Raw genomic sequence first — 25,731 nt, forward strand, 5'->3', positions numbered from 1 at the left:
GCGGGGGGGGGGGGGGGGGCGCGGCGGCCAGCAGGGTGCCCGCGCAGGTGGGCAGGCCGCACACGGAAAGGGGTGCTGCCTGCCGAGGTGGATGGAGATTTGTATTACCACAACTTGCCAGCAGGGGGCAGTCAAGGGGATGGGTCGGACGTGATCTATGACCAGAATTGTGACCATTTCCCATTGGATGAAACCTCTCCCTGTGGGAGGGTCGGAACCCCCTTTTTTCTAACTCACGTGAAGGCACCCCGTGGCTAACACGGGGTATAACCCATACCTTTCAACTTGTCACCTGCCTGTCCTAGGCTGCAGTATCTCTTGTCCCAAAATTTCGTGACCCAGCATCTCCCCCCACCCCCTCAGTGGATAGAGCGTCTGCCTGCGGACATAAGGGTCCCGGGTTCAATTCGGGTCAGGGGCATGTGCATTGGTTGCGGGCGCATTCTAGGTAAGGGGTGTGCAGGAGACGGCTGGTCAATGTTTCTCTCTCATCGATGTTTCTGGCTCTCTATCCTTCTCCCTTCCTCTCTGTAAAAAATCAATAAAATATACTTTTAAAAAGAAGAAGAAGAAAAGAAGCGAAACGAAACCTAGCTGCTGGAGCACGTCTTGCGATGTTAGGCTCCGAGCGCCTGAGGGCATTTGATCTCTTAGTGTTTCTTCAAGCCCAGTCACGCTGTCTTTGACTAAGTGGATTTATTTTAAAAGGAAGTGCTACGCCCAGTTTCTCAAATGGGAAAGCCAGAACCCACTGTTAACAGGAGGTAAAACTTAGGGTGACCAGACGTCCCGCTTTTGGCGGGACAGTCCCGATTTTTACCAATTTGTCCCACGGCGTTTTTTTTTTTTTAAATCCCGATTTTTGAAATCCGGACTTTTTTAAAGGGACGTGGGACAAATTGGTAAAAATCGGGACATCTGGTCACCTTAACTTGAGTATCTGCTCAATAAGCGTCCGGTGCTTCTGTGAAAATCTCGCCGAGCACTATTGCCTGGCCGAGGCTTTGAACAGGGATGCTGCTCTTTCTTGCTTAAAAGGAAAAGTGGCAACATTAGGAGCCAACATAATAGCAACTGAGGAAGACTCTCTCCTCCCCCTCTCCCCCCCCCCCTTTCCCGCGAGGATGGGAGCGGGGTTAACTGTTGCCGTGCAGCTCAGTGGCACCTTAGTGCTGGGCTCCTGATGGGGCGGCTGACGTCACCAGGGTGCCCTCGGGGGTTCCGACACAAGCACCAGTACGTGGAGGAATGGCGCGGAGATGACACGGAGCTTGCGCTGGGATGCGGGGAATCCCGGCCGCCGGGTTCCGTCCCCGGGTTCTTGGCCATTTTCTGAGTTACAGCCCCTTTGAAAGCCCCGTGAGAGCCCTGCCCTGTCCCCCCCGGAGAAGAGCTGGCCGCTCCCGCCTGTAACTCCAGCCGGCCCAGCCGCCCTCGGTGCCCACTCCCGGTTAGGCCCCCGTGTGAGCGGGAGCAGAGCGGGTGGGGGGCACCCAGGCCAGGGCCCGCAGCTTGTCCGGGAGTAGATGGGGGGGTTCCGTCGTGCTCGGGGCGGCGTCTCTGGGGCACGTGGAGTCCTCCCTCCGACCCATAGCTGCAGCTGATGGGGACGGGGCACGGCGTGAGGCAGGGGCGCAGAATGGGCAGGAAGTTGCCTCTCCGTGGAGGACCTGCCCCCCCAGCCCCGAAGGCCGGCCGGGCAGTAACCTGGAGGGAGGGGCTCAGAGGGCTCTTTCCACGGCCCCGGAGCTGGGGGGGGGGGGGGGGGGGGGCGTTGTGGGTGCATAGAAACTCAGGATTGGGTCCAGCCCTGCACGTGTACTGATCAGAACTGTGTGGCCTTCGCTTGGCTAGCGTCCTGGCCTGTAAAACGGGAGCAACGACAGTACTCCGGGGCCCCTCACGCCCTCACTCTCTCCCCACCCGCCCGCAGGCCGTGTTCGACTGCGTGGTGAACTCTCTCAAGAACGTCTTCAACATCCTCATCGTGTACATGCTGTTCATGTTCATCTTCGCCGTGGTGGCCGTGCAGCTGTTCAAGGGCAAGTTCTTCCACTGCACCGACGAGTCCAAGGAGTTCGAGAAGGACTGCCGGTGGGTCTGGGCTCCGAGGCGTCCCCAGGGGGCCGGTGGCAGGGGGGCAGGGCAGCAGGGCAGCGCGCTCAGTCTCGGCCTGGAAGCTGCAGGCGGGCCGGGGGGAATGGCCTGATTGAAGCCGGGCTCTGGGTCGAGAAGAACAGTCCTGGGATTTAAGTCTCTGCCTGTCCCTCTGGGATGCGCCATAAAGCAGTGGCTTAACTCCCCAGTCCCCGGCTTCGTCAGGCGGGGACGTGAACACACACCCGGCCACGGTCCCTTATCTGAAGCCCTGACAGGCAGATGTGCTTCGAATCGGAATGTTGTGATGGGAGGTCGCACGGGGCCTGACGCCCTCAGCTGGCCCAGAGCAGCCCGGTCTCACTCAGTGTTTCTGTGCGGAAACACGTGCCCGTTTGCACCAAATGGGGTAAATGACACAAGTACCGAGAGCCTGGCATCCGCTTGGCTCAAAGAAGTGAGCTCCGAGGTGGGCCGCCTCTGTCAGGGGCAGACAGCAGGGGGCGCTGCTGGGTCCCAGTCTCTGTCTGGCCGGCTCCGTGCAGGACAGAAGCAGCCGGAGATGGAGATGGCAGGTCAACGAATGGGCGTGGCTGAGTTCTGATAAAACTTTATCTCTGGAAACTAACATTTGAATTCTTTTTTTTTTTAATTGTTTTCTTTGTATTGATTTTAGAGAGGAAGGGAGAGGGAGGGAGAGATAGAAACATCAATGATGGGAGAGAATCACTGATCAGCTGCCTCCTGTGTGCCCCCCACACTGGGGATCAAGCCGGCAATCTGGGCATGTGCCCTTGACCGGAATCGAACTCGGGACCCTTCAGTCTGCAGACCGACGCTCTATCCACTGAGTCAAACCAGCTAGGGCACTACAATTTGAATTTTGTATAATTTTTACATGTCAGGAATGATTTGTTTTCAACCATTTAAAAATGTTTTTTAAAAAAACACTATTTTTAGCCGGCACCGGTTTGGCTCAGTGGATAGAGCGTCGGCCTGCGGACTGAAAGGTCCTGGGTTCGATTCCGGTCAAGTGCATGTACCTTGGTTGCGGGCACATCCCCCGTGGGGGGTGTGCAGGGGGCAGCTGGTCGATGGTTCTCTCTCATCGATGTTTCTGGCTCTCTGTCCCTCTCTCTTCCTCTCTGTGAAAAATTAATAAAATATATTTTTTTAAAAAAACACTATTTTTAGCTTGTGGGCTGTGCAGAAACTGGTCCAGATTTGGTCTCAGGGCCAAAGTAACATGCCCACCCCTGAGTTAGGGGCAGAGGGTTTGGTTTCCAGAACTTCCTGGAGGAGGGACCATGGAGGAGGGACTGTGGGAGGAGGGACCATGGGAGGAGGGACCCTGGAGGAGGGACCGTGGGGGAGGGACCAGGGAGGAAGGGCTGTGGGAGGAGAGACCGTGGAGGAGGGACCATGGGGGAGGAGGGGCCTTGGAGGAGGAGGGGCCGTGGAGGAGGGGCCGTGGAGGAGGGGCTGTGGAGGAGGGGCGGTGGAGGAGGGACTGTGGGAGGAGAGACCGTGGAGGAGGGACCATGGGGGAGGAGGGGCCTTGGAGGAGGAGGGGCCTTGGAGGAGGAGGGGCCGTGGAGGAGGGGCTGTGGAGGAGGGGCGGTGGAGGAGGGACTGTGGGAGGAGAGACCGTGGAGGAGGGACCATGGGGGAGGAGGGGCCTTGGAGGAGGAGGGGCCTTGGAGGAGGAGGGGCCGTGGAGGAGGGGCTGTGGAGGAGGGGCGGTGGAGGAGGGACTGTGGGAGGAGAGACCGTGGAGGAGGGACCATGGGGGAGGAGGGGCCTTGGAGGAGGAGGGGCCTTGGAGGAGGAGGGGCCGTGGAGGAGGGGCCGTGGGAGGAGGGGCTGTGGGAGGAGGGGCCGTGGGACTAGGGACGGTGGGAGGAGGGGTGTGGGAGGAGGGACTGTGGAGGAGGGACCGTGGAGGAGGGACCGTGGGAGGAGGGACCGTGGGAGGAGGGGCCGGGGGAGGAGGGGCCGTGGAGGAGGGGCCGTGGAGGAGGACCGTAGGAGGAGGACCGTAGGAGGAGGGGTGTGGAGGAGGGGTGTGGAGGAGGGGTGTGGAGGAGGGGCCGTGGAGGAGGGGCCGTGGAGGAGGGGCTGTGGAGGAGGGGCCGTGGAGGAGGGGCTGTGGAGGAGGGGCCGTGGAGGAGGGGCCGTGGAGGAGGGGCCGTGGAGGAGGGGTGTGGAGGAGGGGCCGTGGAGGAGGGGTGTGGAGGAGGGGCCGTGGAGGAGGACCGTAGGAGGAGGGGTGTGGAGGAGGGGTGTGGAGGAGGGGTGTGGAGGAGGGGCCGTGGAGGAGGGGCCGTGGAGGAGGGGCTGTGGAGGAGGGGCCGTGGAGGAGGACCGTAGGAGGAGGGGTGTGGAGGAGGGGTGTGGAGGAGGGGCCGTGGAGGAGGGGTGTGGAGGAGGGGCCGTGGAGGAGGACCGTAGGAGGAGGGGTGTGGAGGAGGGGTGTGGAGGAGGGGCGGTGGGAGGAGGGGCTGTGGGAGGAGGGGCTGTGGAGGAGGGGCTGTGGGAGGAGGGACCATAGGAGGAGAGGTGTGGAGGAGGGACCAGGGAGGAGGGAGTGTGGAGGAGGGGTGTGGAGGAAGGGTGTGGAGGAGGGGCTGTGGGAGGAGGGACCGTAGGAGGAGGGGTGTGGAGGAGGGGCTGTGGAGGAGGGGTGTGGAGGAGGGGTGTGGAGGAGGGGCTGTGGGAGGAGGGGCGGTGGGAGGAGGGGCTGTGGGAGGAGGGGCTGTGGAGGAGGGGCTGTGGGAGGAGGGACCGTAGGAGGAGAGGTGTGGAGGAGGGGCTGTGGGAGGAGGGACCATAGGAGGAGAGGTGTGGAGGAGGGGCTGTGGGAGGAGGGACCAGGGAGGAAGGAGTGTGGAGGAGGGGTGTGGAGGAAGGGTGTGGAGGAGGGGCTGTGGGAGGAGGGGCTGTGGAGGAGGGGCTGTGGGAGGAGGGACCGTAGGAGGAGGGGTGTGGAGGAGGGACCGTGGGAGGAGGGACCGTGGGAGGAGGGGTGTGGAGGAGGGGCTGTGGGAGGAGGGACCAGGGAGGAAGGAGTGTGGAGGAGGGACCGTGGGAGGAGGGACCGTGGGAGGAGGGGCGGTGGAGGAGGGGCTGTGGGAGGAGGGGCGGTGGGAGGAGGGGCGGTGGAGGAGGGGCTGTGGGAGGAGGGGCTGTGGAGGAGGGGCTGTGGGAGGAGGGACCGTAGGAGGAGAGGTGTGGAGGAGGGGCTGTGGGAGGAGGGACCATAGGAGGAGAGGTGTGGAGGAGGGACCGTGGGAGGAGGGAGTGTGGAGGAGGGGTGTGGAGGAGGGGCCGTGGAGGAGGGCTGTGGAGGAGGGGCTGTGGGAGGAGGGACCAGGGAGGAAGGAGTGTGGAGGAGGGACCGTGGGAGGAGGGACCGTGGGAGGAGGGGCCGTGGAGGAGGGACCGTGGGAGGAGGGACCAGGGAGGAAGGAGTGTGGAGGAGGGACCGTGGGAGGAGGGACCGTGGGAGGAGGGGCCGTGGAGGAGGGACCGTGGGAGGAGGGACCAGGGAGGAAGGAGTGTGGAGGAGGGACCGTGGGAGGAGGGGTGTGGAGGAGGGGCTGTGGGAGGAGGGACCGTAGGAGGAGGGGTGTGGAGGAGGGGCTGTGGGAGGCGGGACCAGGGAGGAAGGAGTGTGGAGGAGGGACCAGGGAGGAAGGAGTGTGGAGGAGGGCCAGTTGGGGAGAGGGGTGGGCCTCACGGTGGGAAGGGTGCTCAGGAAAGTAGAAGCACCCTGAGCGAGGCCGCTGTTGCTGGCGGGCGGACGCAGCTGCTGTTATTTGGTGGCTGTTCCTGGAGCTGGAAGGGTCCCGGCCTGGAGCTCAGCCCTGAACTCCTCCCTGAAAAGGAGCAGCCACACCCCACTGGCCTGGTGGGCCAGGAGCGTGCCTGTCCGTCTCCCTGCTCATAGCGCCCGCCCCCTCCCCCCGTCTGAGACTAGTGTCCGCGTTGGAGGACAGCGCTGGACTCAGCCGGCTCTCCCGCGGGCGCAGGGTCATCATCGGCCCACGTGGGCTTGTCGCCAAGGACTCAGCGCCCCCGGGGAGCCTCCGGGCGAGGGAGAGGCGGTGTGGGCAGGGCCCCGCTCCCCGCCTCCTGTCCCCAGGAGCCGAAGACAGGGGTCCGAGCCCCTTGCTCTCGCTGACGGCCGTTCTCTGTGTCAGGGGCAAGTACCTGCTGTACGAGAAGAACGAGGTGAAGGCCCGCGACCGCGAGTGGAAGAAGTACGAGTTCCACTACGACAACGTGCTGTGGGCGCTGCTGACCCTGTTCACCGTGTCCACGGGGGAGGGCTGGCCGCAGTAAGCGGGGCGCTCGGGGCAGGAGGGAGAGGGGCTGAGAGCCGGGGGCTGAGGGAGACCGGGAGGGGCGGTCTGCTCCTGACTCCCGAGAGGGGGACCCCGCTAGATGCTGGGGGGCGGGGGGAACCTGCCACCAGCACATGGACTCGCGTGTGGTCGGGCTTCTAGGGACAGAAGTCCAGCCCTCGCCTAGCTCGCCAGGCCCTGAGCGTAGAGGCTTCACCCCCAAACCGCCCAAAACGGGCTCGGGTTCTAGTTTACAGAGAGGTTCCTGCACGCAGGCAGTCACTCCCCTTCACCCTGTCCGAGCTGGTGAGCGAGCCTCCGAGACGGGCTGTGGGCCGGGCACGGCCCAGGCCTGACCACGGGCCTTCTCTCCGAGGGCCAGGCCTGGGCCGAACACGCATGTGCAGGCTACAGCCTGTCTGTGCGTGTACAGTTGGGACGTTCATCATGGGCTTTGGAGCGTTCATTGGCATGTATTTTTTTTAATATATTTTATTGATTTTTTACAGAGAGGAAGGGAGAGGGATAGAGAGTTAGAAACATCGATGAGAGAGAATCATCGACCAGCTGCCTCCTGCACACCTCTACTGGGGATGTGCCCGCAACCAAAGTACATGCCCTTGACCGGAATCAAACCTGGGACCTCTGAGTCTGCAGGCCGACATGCTATCCACTGAGCCAAACCAGCTAGGGCGTTGGGATGTATTAAAATATCAGAGTCAAATACCACTTTCCTGGTTATGGGGGTGTTGGCGCTCCCTTATTGGTGCTCAAGGCAAGCGCCCCGCGGTCCTCGCCCTCATCCAGCTTCTCCCCCGAGATCCCGGAAGTGCCAGCTGGGGCTGTGGATGCCAGCCTGTGCCCTCGGCATCCTCTCTACCTCCTCTCAGCAGCCACGCCCACCCGCACGTCTGCTCCCCCACGTGGGCCGGTGCTGGCCCGGGAGGCAGCTGGCACCTGGGGGTGAAACATTTAAAGGGACCCCTTCCTCCACAGACTGGGCCTCCGTCTGTCAGAGAACTGTTCGCAGTGCCGTGTGACTTCGCTCAGTGAGGCCCTGATGGCTCCCTGCCAAAGGGCTGTCATCGCGAACACACAGATCTCTCCGCCTGCGGTGCTAGCGGCACCTGATGCGGCCCTGAGCAGTGCGCTGCCTCCGCACCGTGCGGAGCAGCTGTGCACACGCTCCCGCACACCCCACTGCACCCCACCGTCCCTCGCCGCCTGAGCTTCATGCACACACACACACAGAGATACATACACACACACACGTACACACACGTACACACATACGTACACACACAGAGATACACACAGATACATACACAGATACACACAAACACAGAGATGCAGATACATACACACGCAGATACATACACATGTACACACATATACATACACAGAGAGGTACACACAGACACACGTACACATATATACACACGTGCACACATACACGTGCACTTTTATATACACACATATGCGCACCCATACACACACACACACACACACACACACACATATATATGCACACACACACACACACACACACACACACACACACACACCTGCCTCCATGGCCCTGCTCACTCCGGTTTCCAATCCCACTCGGCCACATCTGCGCGGGGGCCTCGGTTTCCTCGTGTGCAGAATGGAGCCAGGGGGAACCTCCCTGAGGGAGCTGCTGGGAAAATAACGAACTGCTGAGCATCTCTCCCGCACATAACGGGCTCGAAACGCATGGTGGTTAACGCTCCCCACAGACAAAGGAGGTGGGGCGCCTACGGCTTCATAAAGTCACCGTGGTGACTGGAGTTGGAAAACAGTGATTATTTTCTCTTTCCTGTCCACTTCCTCTTAATATTTCTCTCCGTTCCCGTCCCCTTGTCCCACTCGCCCCGCCCCTCCCCCCGCAGGGTCCTGAAGCACTCGGTGGACGCCACCTTCGAGAACCAGGGCCCCAGCCCCGGGTACCGCATGGAGATGTCCATCTTCTACGTCGTCTACTTCGTCGTGTTCCCCTTCTTCTTCGTCAACATCTTCGTGGCCTTGATCATCATCACCTTCCAGGAGCAGGGCGACAAGATGATGGAGGAGTACAGCCTGGAGAAGAACGAGGTGCCGCTCTCCAGCCGCATCTCCCATTTGAAAATGGACATCCCCACACCCCAGCCTCCCCACACACACATGCGTACACACAGAAACCGGCTCCCGGGGGCACGTGGGAGGGAGCTGCAGCATCCTTCCAGCAGAACCCCCCTGCAGGGGCAGCCCTTCCTGAGGTTTTCAGAGGAAAATACATCATCAGGCAGAAGGTGTATGTATCAGTCAGCTCAGTAACAAGCAGCCCTGAGATCTCAGGGCCAGATAGCCACACGGGGGTGATTTCTTGCTTACTTTGCAAGTTCAGACGGCTCTGCTCTGTGTCGCCATTATCCATCTTCCCTCCGAGATGCTTCAGATAAAAAAGAGTCTGTAGAGCAAACCATCGTCCCACTCGTGAGGCGTGAGCCCAAATGTGACACAGGCCACCTCTGTTCACATTTCATTAGCCCGAGTGAGTCACACATCCACGCGTGATGACAGGGGGGCGGGGCATGTTTTCTGGGGAGGGGTGGTGAATATTTATGAATGGAAGTCCGGCATACCAGAGAGGTTAGACATGGCCCTTTGTTCTCCTCGCATCGTCCATGCCAGGTGGAGGATTTAGAATGTACCCCTGCTCCACTCTGTTGACACCTGAGACGTCATGACCATGACTCCCCTCTCCGCACCCCGCCACTGAGAGGTGGAGGAGCAAAGTGTTCTGTAGGAAAGAACGGTGTGAGCTTCCAAGTGAAACATTAGTTTAAATGTGGGACGGGCCCAGTTTGCAGCTGTGCCGCCTCAGGCAAGTGGCTTAACCTCTCTGAGCCTCTGCTTCTCTTGCCTGCAAAGTGAGGCGATGAACAGTATCCACTCCCTATGCCCACGAGGTAACAGGCCAGACATGTCAGTGCCAGTTCTGGCAGACAGCGACTTCTGAGAGAGCCATCGTGGGAGCTGACGGGGGCCCAGGGGTGCCAGTCGGGAGCAGGCGTACCCGAGAGCCGTGCCGAGTTAGGTGGAGGGTGCTCGGCGGCCGGCGCTGCCCTCCGCCTGTCCTCACGCCGCCCGCCTCTCTCCCGCAGAGGGCCTGCATCGACTTCGCCATCAGCGCCAAGCCCCTGACCCGGCACATGCCCCAGAACAAGCAGAGCTTCCAGTACCGCATGTGGCAGTTCGTGGTGTCCCCGCCCTTCGAGTACACCATCATGGCCATGATCGCCCTCAACACCATCGTGCTCATGATGAAGGTGAGCCCCCGGCATCCCTGCCCTCAGACCCGCCCTCCTCCGGCAAAACGGAACCCTCTGCCGTGAGTCCCCCAGGCCGACCGCACCGCTACCACCCAGCCTGGGCCCCGGCTGTGCCCTCCCTCCGCCACGTCTTCCCCCCTGTCTGTCTGGTCGGCTCCTTCCAGGGCCCCCTGCACAGCTCCTCCTCCAGGAAGCCTTCCCTGACCTCCCAAGACATACCAGGTGCCCATCTTTGCAAGCGTCCTCCCGTTCCCTCCCGTTACCTCCCACGCCCTAATATCAGTGTGGGTTGCCTGACAATCTCCCTCCCAGCCCCTGAGCTCCAAGAGACCAGACAAGTCCTGGTCACCCCTGAACTCCTGGGGTTCAGCAAGGTCCGGCTCAGAGGGAACAAGAGGCCCTTGCTAAATGTTTGAGCGGGCCCTCACCAGTTTGGCTCAGTGGATAGAGCATCAGCCTGCAGACTCAAGGGTCCCAGGTTCGATTCCGGTCAAGGGCATGTACCTTGGTTTCGGGCACATCCCCCATGGGGAGGTGTGCAAGAGGCAGCTGATCGATGTTTCTCTCTCATTGATGTTTCTAGCGCTCTATCCCTCTCCCTTCCTCTCTGTAAAAAATTCATATATTTTTTAAATAAATAAATGTTTGAGTGGCCTGAGGAAGGAGGGACAGGTAAGGGCCTTGCCACTCTCGGGGCCACAGAGCCTCTTTAGAGTGAAAAGTCAGCATCTTTCTAGGTGTGCCTTGGAGACCACGGGTCTGGGTTTGAGTCCAGTGCTGCCATTTACTCATTGTTTAACCTTGCTCAGGGACCCGTGACACCTCAGGGCCTCAGTTTCCCTGTCAATGCAATGGGACTGTTAATACCAGTGCCTTCCTCCCTCCCTTCCTCCTTCCTCTCCCCCCTCTCCCCCTACCCGAACCCGGGAGAGGAGGAGTGAATGAGAAAGTTCAGGCAAAAACATTAGCACATTTCTCGACACTTCAAAAACACGCAATAAATTGAGCTGCAAGTTATTGAGCCGGTGAAAACCCAGTGCCTGTTTTCACTCAGAAACCCTCTCCGGAAGCAGCTCCTTTGCTTTTCCATTGTTACGGGGATGAACAGGTTTAAGCAAACAGAAGAGAGGTGGGCGGTGGAGCAGGCGTTCCTCAGATGGCACGTGCTCACGGGTCATGGGGGCCTTGTGAACAGCGATGCTGGTTCGGCGGGTCTGTGGTGGGCCTGGGCTCTGCATTTTCACCCACCCCCCCTGGCCACGCCCTGAGTGTCTGGGCCCTCACGGACACCCAGTCGCCATCCCCATCGTTCCCCGTCTGAAACACTGGACTATGTCACCATCTATTTTTTTTCCTAATTTTTTTGGTTGAGGTGATATACACATAATATTCACCATGTCAAAGAGTACAATCCAGTGACATTTAGTATTATATATTCGCTATGTTGTTCAGCCGCTACCTCCATCAACTTCCAAAACATTTTCATCCCCCTAGAGAAAACCCATCCCCATTGGCAGTCACTCCCCATGCCCCGCCCCCAGCACCTGGCAACCACCCATCTGCTTTCTATCTCTGGATTTGCCTGTTATGGACACTTCTATTTTTAAAAATATATATTTTCTTGATTTTTTTACAGAGAGGAAGGGAGGGAGAGAATAAGAAATATTGATGAGAGAGAGAGAGAGAGAGAGAGAGAGAGAGAGAGGGAGAGAGAAAGAGAGAAACATCAATCAGCTGCCTCCTGCACACCCCGTACTGGGGATGTGCCCGCAACCAAGGTACATGCTCTTGACCGGAATCGAACCTGGGACCCTTCATCCTTAGGCTGATGCTCTATCCGCTGAGCCACACCAGTCAGGGCTTAAGTGTTTTAAGTCATAAACACCACACCCGCAGGCGTGGCTCAGTGGTTGAGCAGCGACTTATGAACCAGGAGGTCCCAGTTCAGTTCCCAGTTCGGGGCGCAGGCTTGAGTTGTGGGCTACCACCAATGATTCTGTTTCTCACGTTTTTTCCCTTCCTCTCTGAAATCAGTTTCAAAAAAATTATTATAAACACCACATTATTTTACCCTTAAGTTCTCCAATTGCATTTCTTTAAAAAGGAGATTTTCTGACATATCCTTATGTTTTAGAAGATGAGTGATGATTCTCTGAGAGCCATATTAAATTGTCCCCAAAATGTCTTTTACAAAAAAAAAAAAAGTATTTTACGGTGAGTTGTTTTTTGAGCCAAGATCTAAATGACTACACACGGCCTCCAGTTTTTGTCTTTTAAACTTCTGTGCTCCCCATCCACACCTTCCCCACACACACACACACGCACACACACGCACACACACACTCTTGACTTTTTGGAGAAACAGATGAGCCAAATGAAAAGGGTCCCAGCTCTAGATGAGGCGGCTGGTGGGGGGGGTTAGTCTGTAACTTCTTCCTCCATCTGCTGTATGTCCTGTAAGCTGGTAGTTAGTTCTAAAGGTTATAGACTCAAGTCTGACTAAATAGTCAAGAATATTTCCCACCCTAACCAGTTTGGCTCAGTGGATAGAGCGTCGGCCTGCCAACTGAAAAGTCCCAGGTTCAATTCCAGTCAAGGGTATGTACCTTGGTTGTGGGCACATCCCCAGTAGGGAGTGTGCAAGAGGCAGCTGATTGATATTTCTCTCTCACCGATATTTCTTTCTTTTTTTTTTTTTTAACATATTTTATTGATTTTTTACAGAGAGGAAGAGAGAGGGATAGAGAGTTAGAAACATCGATGAGAGAGAATCATCGATCAGCTGCCTCTTGCACACCCCCTACTGGGGATGTGCCCGCAACCAGGTACATGCCCCTGACCGGAATCGAACCTGGGACCTTTCAGTCCGCAGGCCAACGCTCTATCCACTGAGCCAAACCGGTCCTGGCTCTCACCAATATTTCTAACTCTCTACCCCTCTCTCTTCTTCTCTGTAAAAAAATCAATTTTATATATATATATATATATATATATATATATATATAATTTTTTTTTTTTTAAAGAATATCTCCCAAGGAGTCAGAAGAACTGTTACCTCTGGGGCAACAGTCACCTGGGAGGGAATGCAGGGAAACTCTTTGGGGCTGGAAATGTTGTAAAACTTGGCGTGGGAGTGGTCTCAGGGGAGCATGCAGGTAGGCATTAAAAGGGGATCGGAAAACAAAGGTCCCTGCAGAGAGCCTGCTTTAGGCATCCAGCCCCGCCCAGCCAGGCTGTCCCAGGATCTCAGGAGTTTTTTTGTTAATATATTTTATTGATTTTATACAGAGAAGAAGAGAGAGAGAGAGAGTTAGAAACATCGATGAGAGAGAATCATCGATCAGCTGCCTCTTGCACACCCCCTACTGGAGATGTGCCCGCAACCAAGGTACATGCCCTTGACTGGAATCGAACCCGGGACCTTTCAGTCCCCAAGCCAACGCTCTGTCCATTGAGCCAAACCGGTTTCGGCAGGAGTTTTTGTTTTCTTGTAAAGAGCTTGCCTGGAGTTGGCTCCACGGGGGTCAACAGGGGCCTCAAGTGTGAGTCCTGCCTGGCCCCGGTAGGACAGCCACTGAGCCGCCTCCCCAGACCCTGCCACCCACTGACCCCGACACCCTTCCCTCTTCCCCCTCTAGTTCTACGGGTCCTCGCTTGCTTATGACAACGTTCTGAGGGTGTTCAACATCGTCTTCACCTCCCTCTTCTCTCTGGAATGTCTGCTCAAAGTCATGGCTTTTGGGATTCTGGTAAGTACAGCTTCAGGGCTAGAGTTGTGTGTTGGGGGGAAGCCCCGAGGGCCACTGGGTGCTGGGTGACGGCCCACCCACCTGGCACCAAGACCCCACCCCAGGGGTGGCTGGAGCATCCTTCCAAGGCCCACAGACTACTGAGACGTTCTTGGTGCTTGCCTAGTAACACTCATGACACCTGGCACGTGTGGACTTACTATGTGCAAGGCGGGCACTTATTCGGTCCTTCCTGGGAATGGCCCATTCTAGAGTAAGGAAACTGATCTCCGACCGCATTCCAGCTGCTGAAGCTGCGACCCACAGTGAGTGACGCATTCGATAGTGGAGCCCAGCACTCAGACGTGCATATGGACACCAGGAGGGAAATGAGTGTCAGCCCCCCGTCACATGCCCTGCCCTTCTCCTGGACTCCGTTTCCTTTTTTGTTTCTTTCTTTTTTTCCCCCCAAATGCAGTTTAGAATCCATTCACTGGACTGCATTCCCCAGTGATGCAAGTGATTGCATCGTTACCTTTTACCAGCTACTGACTGGGCTTGAGCCTTCCATCGGGCAAGCAGACAGCAAACTCCTGCAGCCTTAGCAATACAAACCACACGCTTTCCTCGTGTATTGTAGAGGTGGCAGGGGCCTTACAGTCTCATTTGCACTCATCACTGCTTCAGAATGCTGGTGGTTATTAAACCTTCAACTACACCGTGTCTAACACGTTAATGAGGACGTGCATTCATCATTACATCACCATTTTAAAAATATGTTGATCACCGTATCCCAATATAACAGCTGTTCTTGCCATCCTGGGTACCTGATCTTAAGCGTTTAGAGAGCTTCCTCTGAGAAGGTCTTCCCGGGTGGCCCAGGAGGGTCACCGCACACGGAAACGCTGAGGAAAGCCCGAGCTGATGGGTTCTAACTTGGAGTGACTTCCAGAAGGTCCCCACGAATGACCCAGCTGAGACTTCCCTAAGGACCCGTTAGCCTGTTTCTCTGCAGAAAATGACCCACCGCACCTGGGGTCAGCCTGGGTCTCGCCTGGGCTGCTCGAAGTGGCAGGGGGCACCGGTCGCCAGCTGGTGGTCCGCGGACCACTGGTGGTCCGTGAGGTCCGAAAGGTACAGGGCATCAGCTTTAACACCAGAGAGATCGCCATTGCCATGGTACCCGGGCTCTGTCACCTCACCTCTCCTCCGTCGCTGCCTCTCTCTCGGGAGAACCCTTGCCCACCCTCAACACAAAGAGTGTGTGTCTGGAGACTGAGAGGGAAGCCTGGCAGGGAAGGGTTCCCGCCGGGGCTTCCGACTCTGCTCCCTCTCAGAAGTACTTTGGGGGATTTTTTTTTTAAATATATTTTATTGATATTTTACAGAGAGGAGGAAGGGAGAGAGATAGAGAGCTAGAAACGTCGATGAGAGAGAAACATCGACCAGCTGCCTCTTGCACACCCCCCACCAGGGATGTGCCCGCAACCAATGCACATGCCCTTGACCAGAATCGAATCTGGGACCCTTCAATCTGCAGACCGATGCTCTACCACTGAGCCAAACCGGCCTCGGCTGGGAGATTTTTTTTTTTAAATGGGATCCTGCCCCAGACCCATCCCCAGAGATTCTGATCCACTTGGTCAGGTAGGGGCCTCAAATCTGTTTTTACTTTTCTTCCTTTCTTTCTTTTTAATTTTTAAAAATATATATATTTTTTATTTCAGAGAGGAAGGGAGAGGGAGAGAGAGAGAGAGAAACATCAATGAGAGAGAATCATTGATCGGCTGCCTCCTGCACGCCCTACATGGAATGGAGCCCACAACCTGTGCATGTGCCCTGACTGGGAATTGGATCCTGACCTCCTAGTTCATAGGTTGACCATGCTCAACCACTGAGCCACGCCAACTGGGCAAATCTGTATTTAAAAAAATATATATTTTATTGATTTTCCACAGAGAGGAAGGGAGAGGGATAGAGAGCTAGAAACATCGATGAGAAACATCGACCAGCTGCCTCTTACACACCCCCCACTGGGGATGCGCCCGAAACCAAGGTACATGCCCCTGACTGGAATCAAACCTGGGACCTCTCAGTCCGCAGACCGACACTCTATCCACTGAGCCAAACCGGTTTCGATCAAATCTGTATTTTTTTTAAATTTAATTTTATTGCTTTATTTGTTTGTTTGTTTCGGGAGAGAGTGGTCCAACCAGCTGAGCCAAACCAGCCAGGGCCTGAATCTGTGTTTTTAATGACCGCCCCCCCCCCGGGGCTATCCAGGGCGTTGCCCAGGCTTTCAGACCCCGAGCTGAGCACCAGCCAGGCAGGAGGAGCACCCTGCAGCCAGGCTGTGGCACCAGCTCAGCATCCTCGTCCTGGGAGTGCCACCAGGACAGGTCACAGCCTGCGTGTGGGCAAGGGCGTGGGCTCCGATGTTCCCATCCCTGGGTGCGAATCCTGGCTCAGCCCCTCTCTGGCTGGGTGGCCACAAGCAGGGCACTGGCCTCTGGGCTCCTGTGTCCACACCTCCAAAATGGAGAGCCCTGTGGGCCCCGCCCAGTGCAGCTGTCAGATTCTTCCCTCCTCATCAGTCTCCTGGTGGTGATTTCTCCAGGGAGCTGGGCTCCATCTCCCAGCCAAGGGCAGTCCCCGCACCAACCTTCTCCCTGCAGTTTAGAGGAAGCCCCAGGATGCCCAGGTGAAATGTAGGCCGAAGAGCAGAGCCCTGTACTCCAGGGACTGGAGGCCTGTCACTCCGCACCTAGGAAGTTTTCTTCCTTTGGGCTCCCCCAAAAGCAGAACCTGAGACGGAGATTGAGTGAAAAGAATTTATCAGCCGAAACCGGTTTGGCTCAATGGATAGAGCGTCGGCTTGCAGACTGAAAGGTCCCGGGTTCGATTCCGGTCAAGGGCATGAATCCTTGGTTGCGGGCATATCCTTAGTGGGGGTTGTGCAAGAGACAGCTAATCGATGATTCTCTTTCATCGATGTTTATAACTCTCTATCCCTCTCTCTTCCTCTCTGTAAAAAATCAATAAAATATATATTAAAAAAAAAAGAAGAAGAAGAATTTCTCGGAGAGGTGACCCCCAAGAAACACACGATAGGGGAAACAGGAGTGAAGAGGAGGGGAATCCTGCACAGGTTGCAATCCTGCTGAGGCCCTCCAGGGGGCAGCAGAGGGTCACCAGCATCATTCCATTGACAGGGAAGGGAGCTGGAGTCTTTACCCTCCAGTGCCCATCGGCCATGGTGAAGGGCTGCTCCCAGGGGAGCTGTTAATTCCCCAGCAAATAGGCAGCCTGAGAAAGCCTCTGGGCAGAGTAACGAAGGTGCGCAGTCACGTTATACGAAGGAAGATGAGTGGGGCCCAAGTGCCATTGGGACCTGCATTGCTTTTCGATAACCGTAAAACAACCATGTCCATCTATTGAGCGCCTAGCAGGCGTCTTCAAACTACGGCCCGCGGGCCACATGCGGCCCGCAGAGGAGTCTGATCCGGCCCGCCAGGTTTTTTGGGCAGTGAGCGCAGCCGAGATGTTACAGTAGGAATTAGTAGTTCATATAGTCCGGCCCTCCAGCTCTCTGAGGGACCGTGATCTGGCCCCCGCTTTAAAAAGTTTGAGGACCCCTGGCAAATCCCACTCAGACTCCATTATAGGATGGTTGTTACACCCTATCGTCCAAAAGAGGGCGCCAAGACCCACAGAGTCCAACTGGGGACATTTCCCTCAGCCTTGCTGAAAGAACTAGTCCTGGGAAGCACAGCTCTAAAGCCTGGGCCCTTCTGGGAGGGAGGTTGCTGCAGGTCAGATACTCGGGGGGAGCTGAGCACTTAGAACACCCAGCCTAAGCCTTGTGAGAAAGCTGGGAAGGCCTGTGTTTGGCTTGAGTCTCAAGGAGCCGCAGGGGGCTGGGGGGGGGGGGGGGGGAGCGTCTCGGCCAGACCTGTAGATCCAGGCAGGGGTACTGCTTGGTGTGGGCTCAAGTCACGTGGAATATTTCAGTGTTTTAACAACCACGCGCTGCACCTGTGTGCCCCGGTTGAGCCGGCACCAGCCCAGGGATGTACCAATCAGGACCTATCAAGTCAGCTGCAGTAGCCAACAGCCCTCACATCTCAGCTGCTTAAGTCAACCAAGGTTCTGTTGATACCCAGTAGGGGGCTGGGGGAGGGGCTGTCTTTGCCTGTAGATACTCAGGGACCCAGGCTCCTGGGGCAGCCCCATCAGGTTGCCAGGGTTAAGAGAGTTCTGACAGTCCAGACTGGCGGAAAGTGACCCACATGGCCTCTGCTCACAGCCCATCGGCTAGAACTAGATGCCAGGCCCAATCTATCGACTGAGGCAGGCGTCTTCAAACTACGGCCCGCGGGCCACATGCAGCCCGCAGAGGAGTCTGATCCGGCCCACCAGGTTTTTTGGGCAGTGAGCACAGCCGAGGTGTTACAGTAGGAATTAGTAGTTCATATAGTCCGGCCCTCCAGCTCTCTGAGGGACCGTGATCTGGCCCCCACTTTAAAAAGTTTGAGGACCCCTGGCACTGAGGAGCCAGGACAGGCAGCCTGGCAGGTGCCCGGGAGGCCTCTGTGCCCTTGTTACTGTTCCCCTTCCCCAGATCAGAAAGTGGAGGCCCAGAGAGGCTAAGTCACTAGCCCACAGCCACACAGCTGGGAGGTGAGCCCAGTGGCCGCTCTCCTTGGGAGTGTGCTGTGAACACAGTCCTGATTCCGTAGGCTCCTCAACATGAACTCCAGACTCCAAGTCCCAGCCTGGGGTCAAACCTGGCCCTTCACTTCCATGGTGCTCCCCGGCCAGCCCAGGGATGGCTTCACTCACTGAGCTTGTCGCCTCGTGTAAAACGAGTGATGGTCCTTGTTTTGAGGTCTTCTCCCCAGCAGAGCTGGCGAGGGCCCTGGAGGCCCCCTCTGGGGTCAGGCAAGCTAGCGGCAGGCCTGGGTTCTGCGAAGGGGCAGCTCAGAGGAGTCCGCTCCGTAGCATTTTGCTACTTAAATGGCCAAGACCATCCCAGCACTCGGGTCGATGGGAGCTGTGGCCCCGGCTGGCCTTGGAGGACCCAGCATGAGCCCTGAGTTGGCATCTTTGTCTTGTGGGTCCCCATTCTAGAATTATTTCCGCGATGCCTGGAACATCTTCGATTTTGTGACTGTTCTGGGCAGCATCACCGACATCCTCGTGACTGAGTTTGGGGTAAGTTTCCCGCCGGCTTCTTTCTGGGCAGCTCCTGGCTGGGAGGGCGCGGGGGCAGGGGGCGGGGGAGATGGGAAAGAGGTCATCCAGAAGCAGCAGGTCCCTACAGCCCCAGCTGGCTGTCAGGACCTGGTTCATGGGCAGGAGGGAGCCGTGGCCCTTGGGCCAACAAAGGGACACCACTCCCAGGACATCCACCCTGCTCTGCCCCCAGACCTGGGGGATCCCCCACACACACGTGGGGGGTCTCTCGACCGGCCCCACATTGTCCTTGTATCTTGTCTAGAAGACTTGGGGCCCCAGATCTTCTGTTCAAGATCCCTCCTTGGCCATTTGCCATTGAGCCCAGGCCTGAGGGCCCTCAGGAGGTTGCGAGGATCCTCAAAGCGGGGAAGGGGGCAGAAGCCGAATGTGTCAGAGCCAAGGGCCGGAGTGGTATCCGCCTCACAATAACAGCAATAAAAATAAGGATGGCCGCCGAGAACGGAGCATTCGATTGCCGGGTATTGTGCCAAGCATTTCACGTGGATTCGCTCACGGCATAGGTGTAGGGCTCGGCATAGAAGTGAATTCCCTTGGACAGTTAAATTATGGCTTGGAAAGCAAAGACTGTTCATGGGGAAGGAGGGAAGGCATCCAAAACCCAGCCACTGTGAGGAGCTGTCACCTGCTCAGGTGCTGAAGGGGGGGGAGGGAGAGACCTGGCCTGGATTGGTGAGGGGCTGTGGACTAGGAGAGGACCCCTAACAGAGGCTAAGGGCCAAAAGTAGGAAGCATTTGGGAGAAGCACCCAGCCTTTCTCTCCTGGTGCTGACTCCCGCCAGCACCTCCCATTGGCCAAGCCCAGCCAGCACCTCCCATTGGCCAAGCCCAGCCAGCACCTCCCATTGGCCAAGCCCTGCCAACACCTCCCATTGGCCAAGCCCTGCCAGCACCTCCCATTGGCCAAGCCCAGCCAGAAGGGAGAAAGAAGGGCCGGAAGGCCGAGAGGAGCAGAGGATAGTTCTGAGTGGGTTGCTGCCCAAGAAAGAGGGTGTTGTACCATTTCACAGATGAGGAAACGGAGGCCCGGTGCTCAGGGGAGAGAGGCACCCACCTAAGTTGACCCAGCCTGGCCTGGTGACTCCTAAGGGGACATTGGTGTTTCCTGGGGTGTCCCCACATGTGGGCCCCCCTCCCCACCGCAGAAGGAGAGTAGCTGGCCCACTCTCCGTCCTGGAGACTGGCAGGGCTGGGGAGCTCACAGGAGGGGGCTCTTCGCCTCCCAGCACTCGCACCCAAGTGGTCTCTTGGCCACAACTCTGCCTTCAGCTCCAGGGATCCAGAAATTCCCCTTCCCCCCATCCCACTCGATACTTTCCTCAAGAGAGGGTGTTCCCACCCGGGTCTTTCCTTGTTGGGGTGTCCCCACCTGGCCACTGTCCCTTGGCAGAGAACCAGCACCGAGACCTAAGTTTCTTTTTTTCTTTAAATATATTTTATTGACTTTTTTACAGAGAGGAAGAGAGAGGGATAGAGAGTCAGAAACATCGATGAGAGAGAATCATCCATCAGCTGCCTCTTGCACACCCCCTTCTGGGGATGTGCCCGCAACCAAGGTACATGCCCTTGACCGGAATCGAACCCGGGACCTTTCAGTCCGCAGGCCGACGCTCTATCCACTGAGCCAAACCGGGAGACCTAAGTTTCTAAGAAGTCAGCGCCCCAACTGGCTTCTTGCCCTCCACCTGAGCTCTAGGCGGCCTTGAGCCAACATCCCTCTGGGGCAGGAGGTTGGGATGTGTGGCCTACCACCCAGTAAGGCAGGTGGAGAAAGTGGGTATCACCTCCAGTTGCCATAAGAGATCCATAGGGCTGAACCCCAACAGTACGTCCTCCTGGCTGCAAGACATGGCGGGCGGGGGAGGGGGGGATGGTCAGGAGGATGGGGCACAGGATCCAATTCAAAGGCATCAAGACCATTAAGTATAATAGTCAAACAGCCCTTTCTATGAGTTGTTTGATGTTGAGCAGTAGTGTTCCTTCTTCTGTACTTCAACCTGTATATAGGGATCATCCTAACTAAGCCCATCAGACCTTCCGTTCATTCCTGCACTCAGGAAGCATGCATTGAGTGCTTGCTGTATGCCAGGCATTGTTATAGGTGCTGGAGACAGAGCAGTGAACAAATCAAAATATACAAGAATGCTGCCTCACCCTAGCTGAGTTGGCTCAATGGTTAGAGCATCCACCTGCAGACTGAGGGGCCCTGGATTTCATTAGCATCAAGGGTACATGCCTGGGTTGCAGGCTCGATCCCCAGTTAAGGGGCATGCAGGAGGATCCCCAGTAGGGGGCATGCAGGAGGCAGCCGATCAATGATTCTTATAGTTGATGTTTCTATCTCTCTCCCCCTCCCTTTCTCTCTGAAATCAATCAATCATCAATAGGAAGAATGCTGCCCCCATGGGGCTGACATTCATAGGAGAAAGATGGCAACTTTTAATAAGTCAGAGCCATCAATGTGAAGTGCTTGGCACAGAACCTACCAGAAAATATAGTTCACCAATGGTGGTGGCTTTGTTATCGCCTTTATTACCGTGGATGCACTTGAGTTTTCCTTGGTGCGCCGGCCCCTGGCTCTCAGAATCATTTGGAGGGAAAGCTAGAGGGAGGGTGGGTGTTTGGACCCTTTAAGAAGGATAAACTCCCAACCTGGGATGGGGGGGGGGGACCTGCCCTGCCAGGCAAGGAGCCACAGTCACCCCTGCCTGCCCCCCAGGTAAGCCCGCTAGGTCTGAGGCAGGAGGAACCAGACCCTTGGAGGGCAGGTCCGGGGGGGAGGGGGCCAGGGGCCTGAGACCCATGGGCCTCAGCGGCTGCCCTAAGCGGCCGGGGTGACGAGGGTTTGCCCTGCGTACGATGGATAATGACTGTGTTTCTTGTCTTGTCTCTTTTCATGCCTGCTCTTTAAACTGTATATTGGCACAACGCCGTCTGAAAAACTCATCCAATCAAAATGCACTATGAAATCCATTTGTTCATCCATGACGTGGTCTGTGTATTCATACACCAATGACTATCTCCCAACCCACCACCACCACCCCCACTCCCCGCCCGGGAACCGAAACCCATTGGTTTTTTGGCACTGGTTACAAATCAACCTAAAAAACGCTGAACACGCCTCCCCAACTGTCCCCGCCCGCTGGCTCCCCCTCCATCTTCAACATCTGCATCTAGAATTCGGTTGGTGTTACTTCTTTCTGAAGTCTAAATGCCTTACATTAACTGTGAACGCATCTTCTCGCATCAGTGCTGCATGTCATGCCCTGGGCTTTCTGACTGGGAATGCCTGACACCCCCTCTTATTTCCTGCCCGCCTCCTCCCCCCGTTTGTCTGCCCCTCTTCCTTCCCCATCTGTCTGTCCCTCTTCCCTCCCCTCATCTGTCCCCTCTCCAACCCCCAGCCCCTCCTTCTTCATTCCTACAGTGCTTCTCTCTCCCTCTCTCTCTCTCTCTCTCTCTCTCTCTCTCTCTCTCTCTCTCTCTCTCTCTCTCCCCCCCCCTCCCCCTCTCTCTCCTTGTTTTCATTGGGTTCTGAATTGGGGTTTTCTGTTTGGCTTGATTTGCATCTTTTGCAGAGAAAAGGATGGGTTTGCCAGGACAAGGCGGCTGGCTGGGCCTCCCACCCCACTGCTTACACACATCTGACCCTCGGGACCCTCAGCTGCCCTCCAATCACTGAGTGCCAGGAAAGGTCCGCCATCCCTGACCCCGTTCTCAGCCCTGGCACTCTCTGGGCTTGATCACCAGAGACGAATCTCCAAGCCTGATGGAGGAAGGGGGAGGGGGGGTCTGCGGGGTGGGCCGCATGCAGGCAGAGACTCTCAGGTGAGGGAAACTCAGAACTGCTAAGGCTGGGGTCCCAGCTGCTTCCAGATGGGCCGGCCCGCCAAGGCCATGAGTCACAAACGCACACACACACACACACAGACTGCACACACACACAGACTGCACACACATGCCCTCTCCTCTTTCTGGCTCTGTCTCTGACCCCTCACTATCTCTCTCCTGCCCTACATATACACAGATGCACACACTATCCCTCCTCTCTCACATCCATCCACCCTGCAGGCCCATACCACCACCACCACCACCACCACCACCCCAGCATACACTGTCTCTCTCCTCACTCGCTCAGCTCCTCACACACCTGCGCCCTCTCACTCTGTTACATCTGGCCTGCCTCTTCCCCGCCCAGCCCTTAGCGCACCTTTACACCAGCATTCCTCTCCTAGGGTACACGTGTGCTCATTTACCAAACATTTAATGAGGGGGGTGGGCAAAAGCAAACACCACCACTGCCCCCCTCACCTGGTCAAACCACTCAGCAAACCCACTTGAAATTGTAACTGTGCCACAAGCGGAAGAACGAGCAGTGCTGACCAGGCGGAGGCGGGGAAAGGGCATATGAGGTGTAGCAGCACAGGCGAAGGGACAGCACACAGGGGTCAGGGCTGCAGTGAGGGGTGTGGCTGGAGCAAAGAGCTGCGGAAGGCTGGCCCACGGGAAGTAAAGAGGGCAGAGGGACCAGGCCCTGGGGCGTGGTTGTGGGGGCGTGGGAGGATTTGGAGCAGGGGGGAGCCATCAGAAGTGTGATTAGACAAGGTCGCTGTGGCTGCAGAGCCCGAACAGTTTGGTGGGGCCTGGGCTGCAGGAGGCCAGCAGAGACTAGCCGTCTGAGTACGGGCCTCCCCAGAACCCGGGGGTGGGTCCCCCTGGGCTGTGGGCGAGAGGGGTACCTGGAATAAGATGACCAGACGTCCCGCATTTTTAACAATTTGTACCACGTAACACAGCGTTTTTGTTTTTGTTTTTGTTAATATATTTTATTGATTTTTCCAGAGAGGAAGGAATAGTGAGCTAGAAATGTCGATGAGAGAAACATCGGCCAGCTGCCTCCTGCACACCCCCTACCTGGGATGTGCCCTCAACCAAGGTACATGCCCTTGACCGGAATCGAACCCGGTACCTTTCAGTCCGCAGACCGATGCTCTACCACTGAGCCAAACCGGTTTTGGCCCCACGGCGTTTTTAAAAAGCTGTGGGACGTGGGACAAATTGTTAAAAATCGGGACATCTGGTCACCTTAACCTGGAGGGACTCGAGTCTGGCTGGACCCGGAGGTGGTCAGGGGACGCCCCGAGGCTGGGTTGGGGAAGAGTGTGAGTATGTGAGGCGCCTTACGGACACCCTGGAAGGAGGCGATTGGCAGGTGGCTCTGGGGCTGGAGCTCAGAGGGGGGTTCTGGGCCGGAGGGGCCAGGATTTCTCCGGAGCCATCGGTGGGTGGTTCCCGGTCCTGAGCTCTGGCACCCTTGAGCACAGCAGCCTTCGGGGCCGGCGCCTGAATGCCCAGGGCAGGGTTGGAGCAGAGGACAGCTGCGCCTTGTGGCCTGTGGACGGGAAGATGGAAGCTAGAAAGAGGGAAGCTGCCCGAAGTTCTGTGAGCGCCTGAAGGACTGGCTGCAGACCTGGGAAGAGGGGGAGGGGTGGACCAGGGCAGACTAGCTCCTTCCCTGCCCCATCACCTGGGCCTCTCTCATCTCCGCCCCTCCCTCCCACGTGTCTCCTCCCCCTGGCTCCGCACGTCCCGCACGCGTCTCCCCGCAAGGCCCCCCGCGAGGCCCCGGCGTCTCCCGCATGGTGGCAGGCTCCCCGCTCGCCCCGAGTCCCCGAGGCTGCTTCCAGGGCCCGCCTGCCTCTGCATGCCGAGCAAGTCCACACGCGCATACTGCCCCACGAAGGGATGGCTTGTCCTCTGGGGACGGAGGGGAGAAGCTGGGGACAGCTGGTGGAGCTGGGTGGCCAGGCAAGGCCCCGCGGGAGGCAGGTCCGTGGGGCTCGTTCAGGGAGCTTGAGACGTTGTCACCGTGCTCAGCCCACTGAGTTCAGAGTAGGATCTTCCCATCCCCATTCCCATCCTAGGGACACGGGAGCCAACTAGTGTCCGAGGCTTTGCCAGCAAATCCAGAGGCGTCTCGTCCGCCCCAGAAATTCCTTGAGCCCCATCACTGTCCTGGCACCCTGGGCCAGAGCAAGCGGGTGTAGATTTGGGGCCGGGAAGCCCTGGGGAGCCTGCCATGTAAGACGCCCGTGGAACCCGTCATCCAAGCTTTTGAGGCCTAAAGGGGAGCTGTGACTGTCAGGGCGACCTGTGTGGTCACCCCTGTGCCACTTGGGGGTGAGGGCTGAGCCCCTTTAAATCTGGCTCCACGGGGTTTCCCGGCTCCAGTGAAGGCCTCTCTAGCGCAGCCCACCGGCTGAGTGAAAGCAGAGGTGGTCCTGTCTGCAGAGACGGGGCTGAAATGCAGGTGCCACTTCCAGAATGGGGACCTCTGGCCTGCTCTGAGGTGGGCACCCGAGCCCCAGCTCACTGCTGTCAGGACGGAAGCAGGTGCAGGGTTGCCAGAAAGCCAGACTTAGGGGGATTCTGATTGTTAAAACAGTGCCACCTGCTTTTCGGTACAAAACCGCTCAGGCCCCACAGAATAACTTTGTCAGCCAGGCAATGAGATTGGGTCCGTTTGTGACTTCTAGTGCCTTGTCCCCCACCATGCCCCCTGCGGCCCCAGGTGACAGTTACATGACCAGGGCCCCAACCCACCAAGCTGGCCGGCTGCCTCCCGCCTCCCCCTCTCCCTGTCGTCTGGCCCCAGGTTCTGGCTTGGGTGGGAGGAGGTGAAGGCAGCAACCAGGTAGGGGTCTTTGAGCAGAGGCAGGGGCCCCCCAGGGAGGTCCTGGGGGCAGGGACGGCCCACCTCCCAGCCCCCAGCACCGCCCCTGGTGGGCCTGGGCTGATGGCCAGCTCACCCACCCACGGGCCCTGCGTACTTCCTGCTTCCCGCAGGCCCGGTCCCGTGCTACTCCACCCAGCCCCAGGAGCTGAGAAGCCATCCCTGAGAGGGGGGAAAAGGGCCCCAAATGCATCTTCTCCGACTCAGCGGGCAGCGAGGACTCGCCCTGCAGCCGA

The 25,731-nt window shown here is 57.5% G+C and overlaps 1 protein-coding gene across 17 annotated transcripts in view; it reads left to right on the forward strand.

Moving 5' to 3' along the window:
- The window catches only part of CACNA1A (calcium voltage-gated channel subunit alpha1 A), a 316,764-nt gene that overhangs the window by 266,346 nt on the left and 24,687 nt on the right, over positions 1-25,731 (forward strand). For 12 of the 17 annotated variants that reach the window (XM_045576057.1, XM_045576056.1, XM_045576055.1 and 9 more), the window contains 7 exons: positions 1,934-2,094; positions 6,300-6,437; positions 8,357-8,558; positions 9,611-9,775; positions 13,417-13,527; positions 18,637-18,720; positions 21,940-21,945. In XM_045576057.1, the coding sequence (XP_045432013.1) occupies positions 1,934-2,094; positions 6,300-6,437; positions 8,357-8,558; positions 9,611-9,775; positions 13,417-13,527; positions 18,637-18,720; positions 21,940-21,945 (867 nt within the window). The remainder of the gene's footprint in view (positions 1-1,933; positions 2,095-6,299; positions 6,438-8,356; positions 8,559-9,610; positions 9,776-13,416; positions 13,528-18,636; positions 18,721-21,939; positions 21,946-25,731) is intronic. The other 5 variants (XM_045576053.1, XM_045576045.1, XM_036422804.2 and 2 more) reach the window with 1 other exon arrangement.

The sequence above is a fragment of the Pipistrellus kuhlii genome, unplaced genomic scaffold, assembly GCF_014108245.1.
Source record: "Pipistrellus kuhlii isolate mPipKuh1 unplaced genomic scaffold, mPipKuh1.p scaffold_m20_p_73, whole genome shotgun sequence".
In the NCBI taxonomy this organism is placed as follows: domain Eukaryota; kingdom Metazoa; phylum Chordata; class Mammalia; order Chiroptera; family Vespertilionidae; genus Pipistrellus; species Pipistrellus kuhlii.